This window comes from Sceloporus occidentalis, unplaced genomic scaffold (genome assembly GCF_023333645.1).
Source record: "Sceloporus occidentalis isolate IW3139 unplaced genomic scaffold, rSceOcc1.0.p SCAF_235, whole genome shotgun sequence".
NCBI classification, from domain to species: domain Eukaryota; kingdom Metazoa; phylum Chordata; class Lepidosauria; order Squamata; family Phrynosomatidae; genus Sceloporus; species Sceloporus occidentalis.
The window spans coordinates 1155793-1170952 of NW_028317215.1; the positions used below are offsets into that span (position 1 = coordinate 1155793).

General features: G+C 42.3%; 1 protein-coding gene across 1 annotated transcript in view; it reads right to left on the bottom strand.

Moving 5' to 3' along the window:
* Positions 1-3798: 3798 nt before the first annotated feature.
* The window catches only part of LOC149276535 (pleckstrin homology domain-containing family A member 7-like), a 34940-nt gene continuing 23578 nt past the window's right edge, over positions 3799-15160 (bottom strand). The window contains exons 18-28 of the mRNA XM_089503558.1: positions 14713-14814; positions 14123-14231; positions 13555-13793; positions 13176-13382; positions 12647-12758; positions 12411-12502; positions 12068-12268; positions 9366-9527; positions 8192-8325; positions 7369-7511; positions 3799-3809 (exon numbers count right to left, since the gene is read on the bottom strand). Coding sequence (XP_089359684.1) covers positions 3799-3809; positions 7369-7511; positions 8192-8325; positions 9366-9527; positions 12068-12268; positions 12411-12502; positions 12647-12758; positions 13176-13382; positions 13555-13793; positions 14123-14231; positions 14713-14814 — 1512 coding nt within the window. The remainder of the gene's footprint in view (positions 3810-7368; positions 7512-8191; positions 8326-9365; positions 9528-12067; positions 12269-12410; positions 12503-12646; positions 12759-13175; positions 13383-13554; positions 13794-14122; positions 14232-14712; positions 14815-15160) is intronic.

The following is a 15160-nucleotide window of genomic DNA, read 5'->3' on the forward strand; positions in this document are numbered from 1 at the left end:
CTCGCTGGGGGGTCTTTGCTGCGAGTCTCGGGACCTGGCCTTTCTCTATCCTCTGTGCCAAGTGTCAAAATCTCGTCCATTCTTACGGAACCTTCCCTTCTGTGTCGTCGCTTACACTGGAGGCTTAAAAACAATGGAGGACTGGGAAACCGTCCTCAAAATAAGAGCCAAAATCAGTGTTCATGCATCCAGCAGAACGAAAGTATGATTTGTTACCAAATCTTCCCCTTTCCACATTAAAACTCGCCTGACGGTGTCAGACGGCCCCCATCAGATTGCGCAATTAAACCGCTGGCAACAAAATCCTTATTTAACAAACAAACCTGTGTGTTAATATTGGCACACCTGACGGCCCTGTGTTCCTTACGGGTGTGAAAGTGTTAGCTGTGTTTTTAGTGATTGCGTGTGGAGGGGGAAGCGTTTTATGTTAAGCGTGTTTATGATGTTTTTTTTTTGTCCAAACAGTTAAATATAATTTATGTACGGAGAGCGTTTTTTTTGACGTATTTTTGAACATGAATATCAGGGAGATTTACCCCAATGTGAGGGGCTGTAGAGTCCTGTAGATGAAATTGAGTTTGTTTTTTATGTTTTTAGAGATGTTTAAGGAAATGCTACCGGGTTCTGGCTGTTTTCGGTTTCTGCATTACACTAAACTCATTAAAAACAATTCTTGTTGCCCCGAATGGTTTGTAGGAGGGTACGTGTGGCAAAACCTTGAGACCGTGCACCTTCACGAAATCTGGGGCGCTCATCGCATGGATCAAAATCTTGGCTCTAGGGACAAAATAACTGTTTCTGATCATAAATAAAATTTAAGGTTTGGTTTAATGTGTCTCCTTATTGACAGATCATTTTTGAAATTTCTCAACGTCCGTGAAACGTCTAACAAGCGACAAAAAAAATCCCCGATAACACGGCAGCAATGTTTGGCTTGGGGACTGGCCGCCCAGGACTTTTATTTGGAAAAAAAGAAACTGTTCCATTTTTATGACTTTGGATACAAAGATGGCCGCATAGGTTAGTGGAGTTACTTTTTTTTTTTCTTCAAGGAAACTGGCTGTTACTTTACAAAATGATCTCTGCCTCTTACCTGTTTGGTTGTCCCTGATTAACTGTTTTAGAGCGGTGATTTGTGGTCACTTAGAAATTCTTATAATGCAAATTTTGTCTATGAAATGGATCAGAAATCCAGCGCAGACGGGGTTAATGTTGTAAATGACTATTGTAGCTGGAAATGGCTGATTTTAATGGAATCTCTTCATAGGAGTACAGAGGCCCTTTATCACTCCCATCACTCCTGTGTTCCAGTGGCCCTTTATCACTCCCATCACTCCTGTGTTCCAATGGCCCTTTATCACTTCCATCACTCCTGTGTTCCAAAGGCCCTTTATCACTCCCATCACTCCTGTGTTCCAATGGCCCTTTATCACTCCCATCACTCCTGTGCTCCAATGGCCCTTTATCACTCCCATCACTCCTGTGCTCCAATGGCCCTTTATCACTCCCATCACTCCTGTGTCCCAATGGCACGTTGTGTTCGTTGATCCAAGTTTCAGTTTAAAAGGCTGTTAGATCTTTAGAAAACCCTTTTTGCAATTATGTTACATCCAGTAACAAACCTTTGAACGATAGTGGAATTGGCATTATGATGTGTAAATGTTAAATTAAAATTAAGGACAATGGGCGGTCCCTAAACCCATTGAAAACAATGCATTTTGAGCCTGTACATGTACGGGCTTTGTCATTAAGGGGTTAATATATACATGCAGAAGTTTCTAGCGATTTGCAGTAAATAGAAGCTCTCTGACGTTTACTATAATGTTAAATTACTAGCCACATTTTTTTAGTTTTTAATTTGCTTCTTGCAATTTCCAGTTTCTCCTGACTTTGTTTTCCTCGTTCCGAATCCTACCCCGTAGTTTAACATTCAAAGTGCCGCTATCACACGGAATGCCTCAACAGGCGTGTATTAAAAATGCCCTTTAAGATATTTTTGGGGCTTTGAACTAAGGAAATAACTCCAGAAGTTTTCACGGAAAGTTCACCTGTGTCGATTTAGCTCGGCTACACTTAGATGCACCTTTTCAAATAATAGGGGGGGAATGCAAAAGGGTCAGATCCAATCAATAAGACGGTTCAAACAGAATCGCGGGCGCTGTGATGTACGCGCGTTTTGTGCTTATTCTTTGTACTGAGCCGCTAGGAGACTTTGCTGCCAATAAAAGCCTTCGCCTTTTGAAGAGAAAAAAAAATTAACCAATGAAATCATTACTATGGATTAGGTTACCGCGTGCCTCGGCTTCCTTTTTATTTGTTACTTTGTATCTAAAAATAAAATGAAAAAATTATATATATTTGTATAAGTTTTCAGACCTACTGGTAAATCAACCTGATTCCAGGAGTATTCAAAGATTTAGGTACTTTTGGGCATCAGTGCATATTTTTGTGTTTTTTTTTTTTAAAAGGAAACAAATATTCTAATTTTTATGAACGTTCAAATGTTCTTACAAAAGAAGTATCTGCCCTACAGAGAAAATGGGTAGGAGAGAATGTTGACATAAAAGCAAAATTAGAGATTTTCTTTTGAAGACGTTAAACCCTGAGTTTTAGAGCTTTTCAGAATTTTTTTTATTTATTCTGATTAATTTGTTTAGCTGGGAAAGCGCTTTATAATTCTATCGTCAGAATGTATTGTCTCGGATTAGGAGGGATTCCACGATTAGAGTTCTTGGCTACAAATTTTTTTGTTTTGTTTTGGTTTTTTTTAGCCACCACGATCAGCAACACTACTGTATACAAAAAAAAAAGTTATATCGCGGTCACGTGAACTCGCAGTCTCGTTCGTAGAGTTGATTGGGCCAATCGTCTGTTGCTTTTAAGTTTAATGGAATTTTGGGTCAACCGGACTTGGGTCGCTGTTAATAGGGCCAAACGGCGCGATCCGCGGCTCCCGAGGATTACAGAGCCCTCTGTGACTGTTAATGCAAACAGGACGGACCCTTTGTAGATATTTCTTGTTGCATGAGGCTGCCGAGGCTTTTTTGAGGAAGATTGTGTGTATAATTGATCAAACCCGTTCTTTGAGGCGCGGTAGAAACAAGGAATTATAGATGCGGCAATGTCTCCATGTGACGGTCACAAAGTGAATCGTCACAATGACGGAGATCAGAGAGCTTTGTGGTTTATCGGATTCGTGGAAAAAGCAGTAGAAATGAGTTTAAATTCCCAGATTTTCTAGAACAATCCAATTTCAATTTGTACAAACCTCCCAGACTAAATTATTTCTAATGAAGTAGGGTGCTTTTTTTATTTTTATTATTATTACTGGGATAGAGCCAGAAACTGGACTTAAACTGCATTTACTGTTCGGAATCATCATTTGTATCAATATGGAGGTCGATGATAGACAGGGGTTCCAAGGCACTTGGGGTTTAAATGCTTATGAATAAAATGTATTTTTTGGCTTAAAAAATTTTTTGGTTTTTTTTTTTTGTGTAGATTCTTCAAAGTTTCGGAACCGCTAAAACATCTAAAAACAAGATATACGCACCCAAATATAAAGTATAAAATGAACTTACAAATTCCATTTTTTATTTTTTTTTACAATTTTGTTTATTAATCTTTTTGTACAAAGGCAAAAATAGACATTCTAATTTTGGCAAAACCTTTTTATAAACGTTGACGGCAGTTGAGTTAGTTAAAAATAGACAGAACTTTACTAAATATATATTTTTTTTTATATTTCTCAAAAAAAAAAAAATAGAAAATATCTGTGTCAATGAGAAATTAAAATCTTCACTTCACAGCTGCAAAAATAGAAAACAGTAGGTTAAATACTTCACAAACCACTGCATACCTCGATATTCTTTAGAAAGCACTCCAGATTTTTCTGTTTTATATAAAAATGATTATTTTTGTAATTAAATGTATACTTCTCATATGCTTGGAAATTTACTAAAATTTGTGATATGTTTTCAAGATTGAATTTGCTTATTATATTCAAAAAATAAAATGCACTTAAATCTCAGATTAATTACAATAAATTGTTTTAATATTTGCACTCCATACCTTTTTAGATTGTGGCCCATAAAACGTCAAATTAGCTTTTTTTTAATATTTTTTAATTAGAACCACGCTCCTCAATAAGGCACATTCGGTATTTGGTTAGACTGTTGAAAAATGCAGGTTTCCGTAACTTTTCATGGTGAAATGCGTCTGGTAACAGGCTTGTGTGACGCTCGTTCAGCCTCCTCCTGAGAGGGTCCCTAAACCCAGCACAATAGGGGGGCTTAAAGACTGATATTGAGAACCCTGGCTCAGTGCATCATGCTTGTGGGAGTGGCCAAACTATAGCCACACCCCTGTTTTGACTATGCTCCTCCCTGGCATCAAATTGGGATTTTTTTTTATGCTTAAAATATGTTGGTGACAACAAATGTTTTAATTAAAACAATAATAATTAAAAAAAAAAAACACCCACTCGAATATAAAAGCTGAGATATAAAATGAAAGAAATTCTCCCCAAAAAATGTTCTGCCTGTAGGGTAACCGAAAGAAAACTGGATTTTCTGGACGTCTGTTAACCAGCATGAAATTATACTTGAAAAAAGTTAATTTTTATTATTTATTCCTAAAGAAATAGTTAAATGGCACGGTTAGTACTGAAAATGTGCTTGTGTTATGTCTCAACTCTGCTTTCTCCAAAAACCCCACTCTCGCTTCCCAAACAGCTTAATGCTTGGTGCAGTTTTTCTGCTAGAAAAAACCCCAACAATCTACAATTCCTGGAAAAAATAACTTTGCATTAAGATCCAACTTCAAAAATCTCTAAATCTTTCTAGAATTACAAACCCTGCGATCAGGATTTCGTTAACGTTCTATCTGACGTTTATATCCTTTTTGTTGCACTTTCTATACCATTTAAAATTGGGGGGGGGGGGGGCGCAAAAGGGCATAACGTCCACCAGAAAGGCTTGTTTTATTTTTCTGTATTATAGGTTTTTTTTTGTAATTCCTAGCTCTTTAAGTGCAAACTGGAGGTACAAGCTTTTGGGTTAATAGGGGGTCACAGATCCTGTTAACGGGGGCACTTGCCACCTCCAATGTCCGTCCCCAAAGCAAAACCCAGCCGCGGCGTTTAAACTCTACGCTGGTGCTGCGTTAGTTTTTTTTTTGTTTTTTTTTAAATCTCTATTCTTCCATTTGAAAGACCCTGGTAAATTATAAAATGGGGTAATACTAGTTATTTTTTGTTACAAACATTACGAAAAAAATATATTTAAATTTATGAATACCAACATATTGTGGCTGTATTGACTAGCACTGAAATGGTTAAATAACCCCAACCTATTACTTTCCAGCAAAATCCAGGATTTTCTCCGACCGGTCCTTCAAATACAATAAAATCTATATAATTTTACTGAAACTTGCCCCTACGGCTGCATAAATATATATACACATGTCAATTATACAGCGATAGAAAACCTAAAATCGCACAAAACGGACTTTCTACCCGGCGCACGTGGTCCGGATAAGGACAGTAACATTGTGACGGCACGGAGGTGAATGCGAGCTGTCAGACACGAGATGTGGGCGCCGATATTTGTAGGTATCGTCCAAACGGGCATTTGGGTTTCTGGATACATCTTCTGGATTATACCCCGGGGTAGTTTTCAGTCATTCTGGACAATCTCTCTTAAAGACGTGGGAACTTCATGCTTCGCGGCGGGGGTCCGTGTCAACGTTCAGCTACCGCGTGGGCTGAGAATCCAAACAGAAAATCAGTTTTGTACCCCAAAATCGGCATGGAAATGGGCTCGGCGCCGCCTACCATACAATAAAACCTTCACTTCTCTTCCGCAAACCACTTTCTGTCTTCTCTGCTACCCGGAACCTTAACGGACGGTTCCCAGAAAGCCGCCGGAGAGCTCTTATCGCCTATCGCGGCTTCAAAATCCACTAAAACGTTACAAATGTAACTTTACGTTATTTTGGAACATTGTTTCATTAAAAAAAATCAGGGCAGCGGAATTTAATTGGAAAAAAACTCCGGATCCTGCTGAAAATACTTTTAAATCATATTTCACCAGTTTTGGATCTTTACCGTGCAGCACCATATGCAAATGAGCTACAGGGATAATCATTTGCATACGGTGCCACCAAGCAATGACAGGAGGCTTCGCAGTCCACAGAAATATGTACACACACATATATATATAATTTTTTAAACAGGACTGGTTTTTGGTGCATAAAATCCCCCACTTTACTGGTTTCCACCCCGCCGTGCTTCTTATTTTTATGTACTGTATTCTCGGCCACAAATCACAGCGCCGTGTCGCGATACTACTCCATCAATCAGCGAAGCTCCGTGATGGATTAACAGAGATTTATGTAAGAGAAGCGACAGGGCGCGCCGCCGACCGGTGATGGATTACGGCGCTTTCACCCGGCAAACGCTCAAAGCCGTTCAGTGAAACGTCTGCAAACACTTACAAAAATTACTTAGAGGCTAAATGCTTGTGAATACGCCAAAAACAAAAAGCAGCATTGAGATGTACAGAAAGTGTCCGTTTTATTACAAACTAGAAATTTGCCTACGCCTGAAAAATCTTTGATTTGCAAACCGAGCCGATAACAAAAACATTTCAGCTCATTTCGGGTTTTTTACCCGGCAAAAAAGAATAAAAACCTATTTTTTTGGTTCAAATAACAAGGCAAATGTAGGAACCCAGAGTTTTAAAATTCCATTTTGTGTTACCAGTCCAAATGTATTCGTTCCAAGCGACACTAAAAGAACCGGATGTTACAAGTACCAGTTTTTTATTTTTGGAGGAACTATTTCTATTTTTTATTGCTACAAAATTTTGTAAAATGGAACTTCTTATCTTCAGGAAGTCGAAGTAACCTTAACTCCTGCTTCCGGTGCTCCATTAAATGGTATATTAACCCTATATACTGGGCAAAGTGGAACTGGAACATGGTGGAGGACGGCGCGATCTCCAGCAGAGGGCGCAACAGCTTCACATGTAGCATTAAACTTGCGAAGTAACACGGAAGGTCCGGGCCACTGATGTTTTTGGTCTTCTCTTTCCACCTTTATGTCTACCGCGAATCCCCAGAGCTTTGCCCTACCGCCAGCGTCACTGTTATAATGGACTAACGTGTTCCTTGCGTTATAGATGCCTCTGAGCGTCCTGATTCTGTTCATGGCTAGTTTCTATTATTTCCTAAGACTACGAAGAGTCCATGACATCACGATCTCGTCCTGTGTTTAAAGCTATGACCATTATGCCTTAGACTTGCCTAATCCTGTAACGGCGCCAAAGCCAAATCCATCTATAAACTACTCAGCGAGGACCATCTTACCCGCCACTTGCTTGCTTCGTTGAGAGGCTTCCGAGGCCAGCGCGTAGGACATCGTGATCACCCTTGCCTGGTCCTGCCTCTGAGAGCCGATGTCTGCCGAGCCTTGTTCTTCGGGATATAAACTTGTTTGGAGATTGTGAACGCTGGAAACATCAAAATAGCACATAAGATAAAAAAATATATAAATTAAAAGTGCACGATGATCTTCGAGTGCTGGACATACAAGACAAGGACATAAATCAACCGGTGGGATCCAGTACCCGGAACCCTAAAATGTGCACAAGCTGGTTTGGTCACCTGTCAGGGAGCCGGTAATGTTATGATCTGGAAGTATTTAACTTAAAGGGGCATCAGTGACGTCACCCAACGGTGGCACCAGGCAAATCATGGAAAAATAACACCAACACCCCCCCCCCCTAAAACCCCCCTTCCATCTTGAAGTCCCTTCATTCAGCCGAGCAAAATAGTTATTTTGGGGATTGCGTCATTATAAGGCTCTGGAGTTTTTTGGGGGTCAAAGAATCTGCAGTTAACATCGTTAAACATTCACGCATCTAAAGTCTGACTGATACTTTGTATCTTGCGCCGGACCCGTTCTTAACTCATAGGCACGATCCTAGCTTTCGGTACCGGTTTCTCTCTGTACTAAAAGATTTTATAAGTATTTTTTCTGCTGTTTTGGGAAATGGGTGGTTGCTTTACATATAAATGATATTTTGTTGAAGAGATAAAACTGAGTAAGGGAACAATTAGGATATTTGTAAGGGGGGGGCACGAGAACACATTCGCAGATGACAATTGAGCGGATTTGCGCAGGACCGACCTCGACCGAGCCAAGATGTTCTTGATCTTTTGCACTTTGCGGTGCCTGGCCTCCAGTTCCTCCAGGCTCAGCGGCTCCTCTGGTTCCAGCTCGATGTATCTCTCTGGGATGGCCACTTTATCTGGCATCGACAACTGCGTGGAAATAGAACGCAGAACGGTCACCTGGCGGCTTGGACAACGATAAAGACATCTCTAGAGCTCGTGGGATCACAGAATCTGCTTTACTACTATAAATATTACAGATAAAAGCAACTAAGACGGACAGCATAAGAATTGACATTTTTTCATTTCTTTTGAGTACACTGGACTGCTAATATTTTTGTATTTTTTCAAAATCCATGAATGTGCAATATCACCAATATACCACAAGGTGGCGCTGTTGTCATTGTAAAGATCCAGTGCAGTGCAGCTTTATTTAATGGAGGTTTTAAAGGTGGATACAAAGGGGTTAAAGGGGGTCACACTGTGGCACTAGGGGAATACTCTTTGCCCTTCACCTCCTACAATTTTAAAATGCCCTTCAATAAAACATTTATGAAAACACAGTATTTTTACAGAGAAATATTTGCATTTTGGATTTTGGAAACAGCTGATGTTCGCAAGTAGGAGATATTTTTTCTATCACATGAAAACTGTTTTAACTTATTAAAAAAAAATAAATAAAAAAAAATCAAGCCCAAAAAGAGAACTGCATTTTTTGTGATACACATTCCCCAAAAACTCCTCTGTCCACAAAACATACAGGGAGCTGTTGCTATGGCGATAGCTCATGCAGACACAGTTAACAGCAGAACTAATATGTGTGAAGACTGATGGCAAGCGGCGGTTATTCCGTAGCTCCGGGTCTGAAAGTCACCCCGCGTTTCATCAAAGGAGTTAATCCAATGTGTCAGAAAAGAACATTGGAGATTTAATCCATTTACCTAAGAAAGCGGAAGATAATTCGTTTATCCTGCTAACCTATCCCGGACCGGAGAAAAACATCTCACGGCCCCCTAATTACAGAACACTTAAATCCCCCTCCTTCAGTCCAGCGATATCAAGGTTTAGGAGTAACGGAGACAGGAACAATTAGAAACCTGACCAAGAGCCTCCAGAGCTGCCCTCCAACATGGCACCAAAGGTACGACGGGGTCCTGAGACCTCTACAACCCGTAACGCCAATCCCTTACCTCTTTGCTGATGTCCAAATCGTATTCCTCCGGTTCCAGATCCAGCTCGGTCACATGCACGGCCTTCACCCTCATCCACTCGGTGTCTTCCTTGTCTCTGTCCTCCGCGCCGCGGGCCGCTCTCTCCAGCAGCTGAAAATCAAACTCCTGCTCCCGCTTCCACTGATAAGAAGAGAAAGCCCGTCAGTCCATCGTCCGAGACTCCAGACACAACACAGAACACGGGAACAAACGGGCCGCTGACGTTCTAGAGCTCACAAGCACTCTTCAATGCTTTCGTCTCTTTTGGTTGCTATTAGCTGGAAGGGGAAGGGTTAAAGCTCTGTCCTGATAAAATATCTATGGTTTCCCAGTAAATCGTGGTTAGAAAAGTCTACTTTATACTGGATAAAAAAAAAGTTACATTTTTATCAGCGCCCATTAGGAGCAAGAGACACCCACCTCTGAAGGCCCACGGCCGGGCAGCGCGTCTGTCATTAACGCGATTCCTAGAGACCCGATTTTATTTTAAAAAACCTGAAATTCCATCTTTTCCCATCAACCCCTTTTAACTCAAGACGCCACATTATTTCCAAAAACAGAACTGCTTCTCGGCGACGCGTTCCGCATTAAAAGCATTTTTCTTGCTTCGTGGAGAAACAAAAAAAAAATAAAGATTAAAAAGTACAAAGTAAACATTTTTTTTTTGCATTTTCCCCACAAACAACACATTTGCTCCAAACCCTCAAAGCAGAAGCTCTCGAGAGAAGTGAACCGTTCATCGGCCTTTTGCCTTTCTTAATCATGTTTGCAGCGACCCTTTAACTCTTATCGGCGTCACAGCCTCGGCTCGGTACCATGTACCCCATTGGCATTTTAAGGGTTAATCCGGTCAAACGATAAAAAAATAAAATCATAAGAAAGACAAGATTCTAAGAAACTTGCGATCGCTACTTTGTATCTTTTATTATTTTCAGGTATATACATTAGAAGCACCAAGTCCGGAGTACCATTATTTTTACTCTCTTCTTTTTCTCAAAATGTAGACAAATAGCAAAAGTTAACATTTCAATAAAACAGCTCTGTTAAAAAAAAGTTATATACGGTAATTATTGCTACAGTTTATGGAGGAGACCCCGACGCGGACTGTCCGGGGGAGGCCAGGTAGTGACGTTGGTTTTCGGAAACTAAAGATCTGAGGGGTCCTGGTGCAACCTTATGGCCTCGTCTTAGATTCAGGAGCCATAGGTCTATCCCATCCCACTGTATTACCCTCTACCACTTCAGCTGGGAGACTGTTCCACTTAACTACTCTCAGTAAAATGGATGGAAAAGGTAGCGCAATGACAGCTGGATTCAAGTCAAGTAGAATTAGCTCAATAATTGTAGTGCAAGTGTTACCATTTGGAATAATGCGGTCTTTCCTATTCTGATACAAAATAACAACATAAAGCCCCGGGGGGGCAACCATCTAATGAAACCCGCCTTAATCCCAAATGGAATGAGCCAATGGCCCCTCCGGACCCCTCTGACACCAACACCCGGACCGTTTCTAGGCTACGATTAAAGGTGCTTAATGTTACGGGACCCCCAGACTCGGACCCCACGGGTGATGTCTCATGGATGTTACTGGAAGCTAATCGAAGGGATGGTGATGTCGCGGTTAACAGGCAAATGTAATAAACGCAAATAAGGACCGGCAAACAAAAAAATGGAGTATGACGGTTATCTGCAAACATTCGGATTACTGGAAACATGAGAGAAAGGCGGCACGGATGATGAGCGGACACTCAGAAAGCGGGAGAGCTTGTGCCGCGGATTAGGGAGCGGAACGGCAACCGAGAAGCAGTTCGGGAAGCAGCTGACACTGATAGCATGGCAAGCGGTGACTACTGATGGAAAGACGCGGCGCGCAGGTCTACAGGCAGGCCGAGGTGTGATGGTTTAGTGCGGAGCCCTCTGTGCTGTTGGTGAGTATTGGTGGGGGGAAAAAAAAAGCAGAAACACCAAAAACAATATAATTAATGCTATGAGTTACGTGGAAACCTTGAAATATCCCACCCGTCATTGAGTAAGGAGGACGGATCCACAATTCTACGAAAAAGCTGAAATCTTACAAAAATGGATGGGATCATGTCTCCCTCAGCACCTACATAGTTAAATAAATGCAAGCTGGAGGGGTATATTAGGCACCTTTTAATCACCCTGCCTGTTCGGAAACGTTAAAGGCTTGACGTAAAATAGACTGTGTCCCTTTAAAACACTCGGGGCGGAATAACCTGTATATCCTTCTTGTGCTAAAGCCTAGGATTTCCCTAAAAACGTGCAAATAGCGGCCGCGGATATTGTGCTTGGCATCGCTCTACAAGCCGCGATGGGTCGGGATGAACGCAGGATGATTCGGTCGTCACAGAAAGAAGAAAAAAAAAATAAAAAATAAGCATCTATTCATTTCCCCAAAAATCAACAAAATCATCCGCTCAAGAAGAAAAGCCAAGGTTTCCATTTCAGGCAAACTATATTAATCCATAAACGCCAACGTTTTCTCAATTCCGCAAAAAAAAAAAAGAAAAAAAAATACTCGTTTTCTGTTCCGAGTTCCGCGGCCTCCTCTGGAAAACGTGGGCGAATCGTGCAGATGGCGGATAAAGTGCTTACTACCAGACGCTACGCGTTAGAACATTAGAATGCGGGGGGCCGCGGCGGACTCATGGCTAACATACTGAGCTTATGTCTGCCGAGACGGGACGCCCGACGGGCCGGCCGGACGCTGACTGCTTGTCTCCTTGGCTGAGCGTCCGCTTGCGCTCGCGGACCAAGGCTTTCTGATGTCTCTTCATTCTCTGGAGCTGCTCCTCGGCGCTCATCTTCCCTCTTTGGTTGTCCCCGCAGTACAGGCGCTCGAAGGCACTTTTTGGTCTGTCCTGTTCAACATAGAGAAGCCCCCTCTTATTACATCATCATCATCATTACAAAGCCGGCTTGTTAATTACGAGAGCATCGTTAGAATATTTCGGACCCCCCCTCCGTGATACGGGTGGGAGAACCGGCCGAAGCTGGGATTACCTTAGAATTTTCCATGTTTGCCCCTCTTCGAAGCGTGACGTACGACGCAATCGATGAAGACTGCGGCAGCCGAGGCGTGGAAACCGACAAACCTTTCCAGGAAATAAAAAGCTTCTAATTATTTCAAAACAAACGTCTGAAGATACGATAGAGATCGGTTATAGATGGGGGATGGGAGGATTGGGAGAATCGTTTGGGGGGGGGCACATTGTGTGGGGGCAGTCTCTCTTTTTTACCTCTGGTGGGTAAAGTTTGATACCCAGACTCGGCACCCAGAAACGGGGAGGTCTGGCCGGACTCGGCTCCCCCCGCCAGCTCAGGGTCGCTCACATACGTCCGCAATTCTACCTGTAACGATGAGAATAAAGTTTAAAAAATGAGGACCCCTCAACAGAATCTGAAACACAAGGTAACATTTTCCCCGTTTCATCCTCCTCCGTTATTTTGATTGCCGCTGATCTTCCATTATCGGATACGGAGCGCGTTCTTCTATTGGTTGGAAACTATTTAAAAGCAACAATGTTACAAACATTCCATCAAGATCGTAAGCTTGCGAGCCGAGCCTCCCCACCGAATGTATCGGTTCGTCTCGGTCAATTCTCGTCTCGTCAGACCCCTTGAATATATGTTTTGTACTCAGCGCTGCGGGAATTGTTGGCGCCATATAATTAAAAGATAATAATAATAATAAAGAGCGAAGCGAGCTCCTCGTTGGCTTCCCAGCGAGGTTGTTGGGAGTAGAGGAGGCTTCAGCCCGCGGCTCACCCTGTAGTCTCCGTTCTGTCCCAGCTCCCGGTCTCGCTTCCTCTCGTCGGACTGGCGCTTCAAGCCGCGCACCGACGTGTGTCTGATGACGGAGGACTCTCTTGGCGGCGGAGGCACGGCTGGAGGTTGAGGGATGCTGGGAGGAGGATCTGGCGCGTCAGGACTGTACATATCAGGAAGAGGAGGCCTGGGGGGTGCACCTTCTTCCTGTTAATTCACGGAGGACAGGTTACTTCGGACGTATTAAATTAGAGCAGTGTTGGGTCGAAGCTAACCCCAGAGCTAGCACTCATTCACCCTGGCTCACGGCGGAACCCCGATAACGGCAACAACAAGCTGAACCCCGATATCTCATGCTTTAGCCCCAGCTATCACTCACTGATGACGGGCGCCCCCTCGTCGGAGATTGGGGTTGCGGCTCAGGTTTCTGCAGGAGCTGCGGCTGGGATTGTGACCTGGCCTGGGAGTACGGCTGGGGATAAAGCCCCACTTCCAACGTGGGCTTCACGACGACGGACCCCGGGACCTGCGGAGACACCGATTTGCTGCGGACCGATGTGAACGCCGTGGTTCTGGAAGGCACAAACTGGGAAGGAATCGAAGGCACTGTTTTTCTTTCTAGAAGAGCGAGAACGTCGAGCCACAAGGTTACCAACAATAATAAGAATAAAAAAAATTCCAGTTCATTTAGTTAACATTTCTACCTCACCGGTGTTTCAAAAGCATGGAAAATGCCTAAAATTCCATAAGAACCGTTACATAAAAATAACTCTAACCGAGACTTCTAACTTGGCCCAGGCCACCATCGTATTGGTCGAGTCCCACCATATCTCAAAGGTCATCAAACACCTCGCGGTGCTACAATTATCATCCGAATCAAGTACGACGAGTCTGAAAACCACATAAGGCCAGCCCTCACGTAGCAGTCGTTTCCACGCTGGTACTACCTGGATTCTTAAACGATTCGACAAGAACCTTGTAGTTTAACTTATTTGCGCTGAGTCCGGCTGTGACGTCTTCGATTCTCCACAGTTCCTTTTGCATCTGAGCCTTTTCCTGAAAGGCCGCAAAAAAAATAAATAAAATAAAACTTTTTACTATTTCCGTCTCAAAACGAACGAATACAAATTCTACGATTCATGAAAATTCAGTCGCTAAATACATGCAAAGGTTCTCGGGTTGGTGGTTAATCAACAAAAGACAATTTCTGGGATACCCGAGATTTTAGCAAAAATATTTTTAAGAAAATAGAAATAAAAAACAATGCAAAGTCATTAACACTAAAATTATTTGCATATTAATTTTAAGATGTAACAGTAACAAAACGATAAAAAGTCTTAAGCGCATTTGAAAATAGAATGTTTTTTTTAATATTACAAGAAAAATCAGTTTTAACATAAAATAAAATTTGGCATTGGACCTCCAATTACAAACTACAATCCCCATCAGCCAAGTCAACCTTAACCTTAAAGGACGGAGGGCCGATGAGGGCCGCCCTGAGACGTTCATGTTAGAGAACATCCGGGTCGCGACGTACCTGAGCAAGCAGCGGCCGGTTCATATGTTCTTGTAACATTTGCCGTAGCCGACTCACGTCGCTTTCCAACCTCAGGTACTCGTTCCACGCGTTCTCCATGTCCTGGAAGGAAGGGGTTAAATTATCGTTAAATAGTTGAGTTTTATAAAAAAAAAAAAAAAAGATTTGGAAAAGAAAACTTAATAATGTAACGCATTTATTTCCAAAAGCGGGCGATAAACGAACGCGGATACGGCTACGTGGATATATCACGATATGAGCGCCACCGCGTGATACAACGTCGCCCCGAAAAACTGAGAAACGCTGGTTTTGTCATTTTTGCTTTTTTTAAAGAAAACATGAAATGTAAAAAAGATTCCGCACTCTGTGAGATGTTTTATTTTAAGGATTTGACCCCCAGGCCGTGTCTTTGTTTCCATGCTTGTCTTGATGACTACTGTCCTTTGTA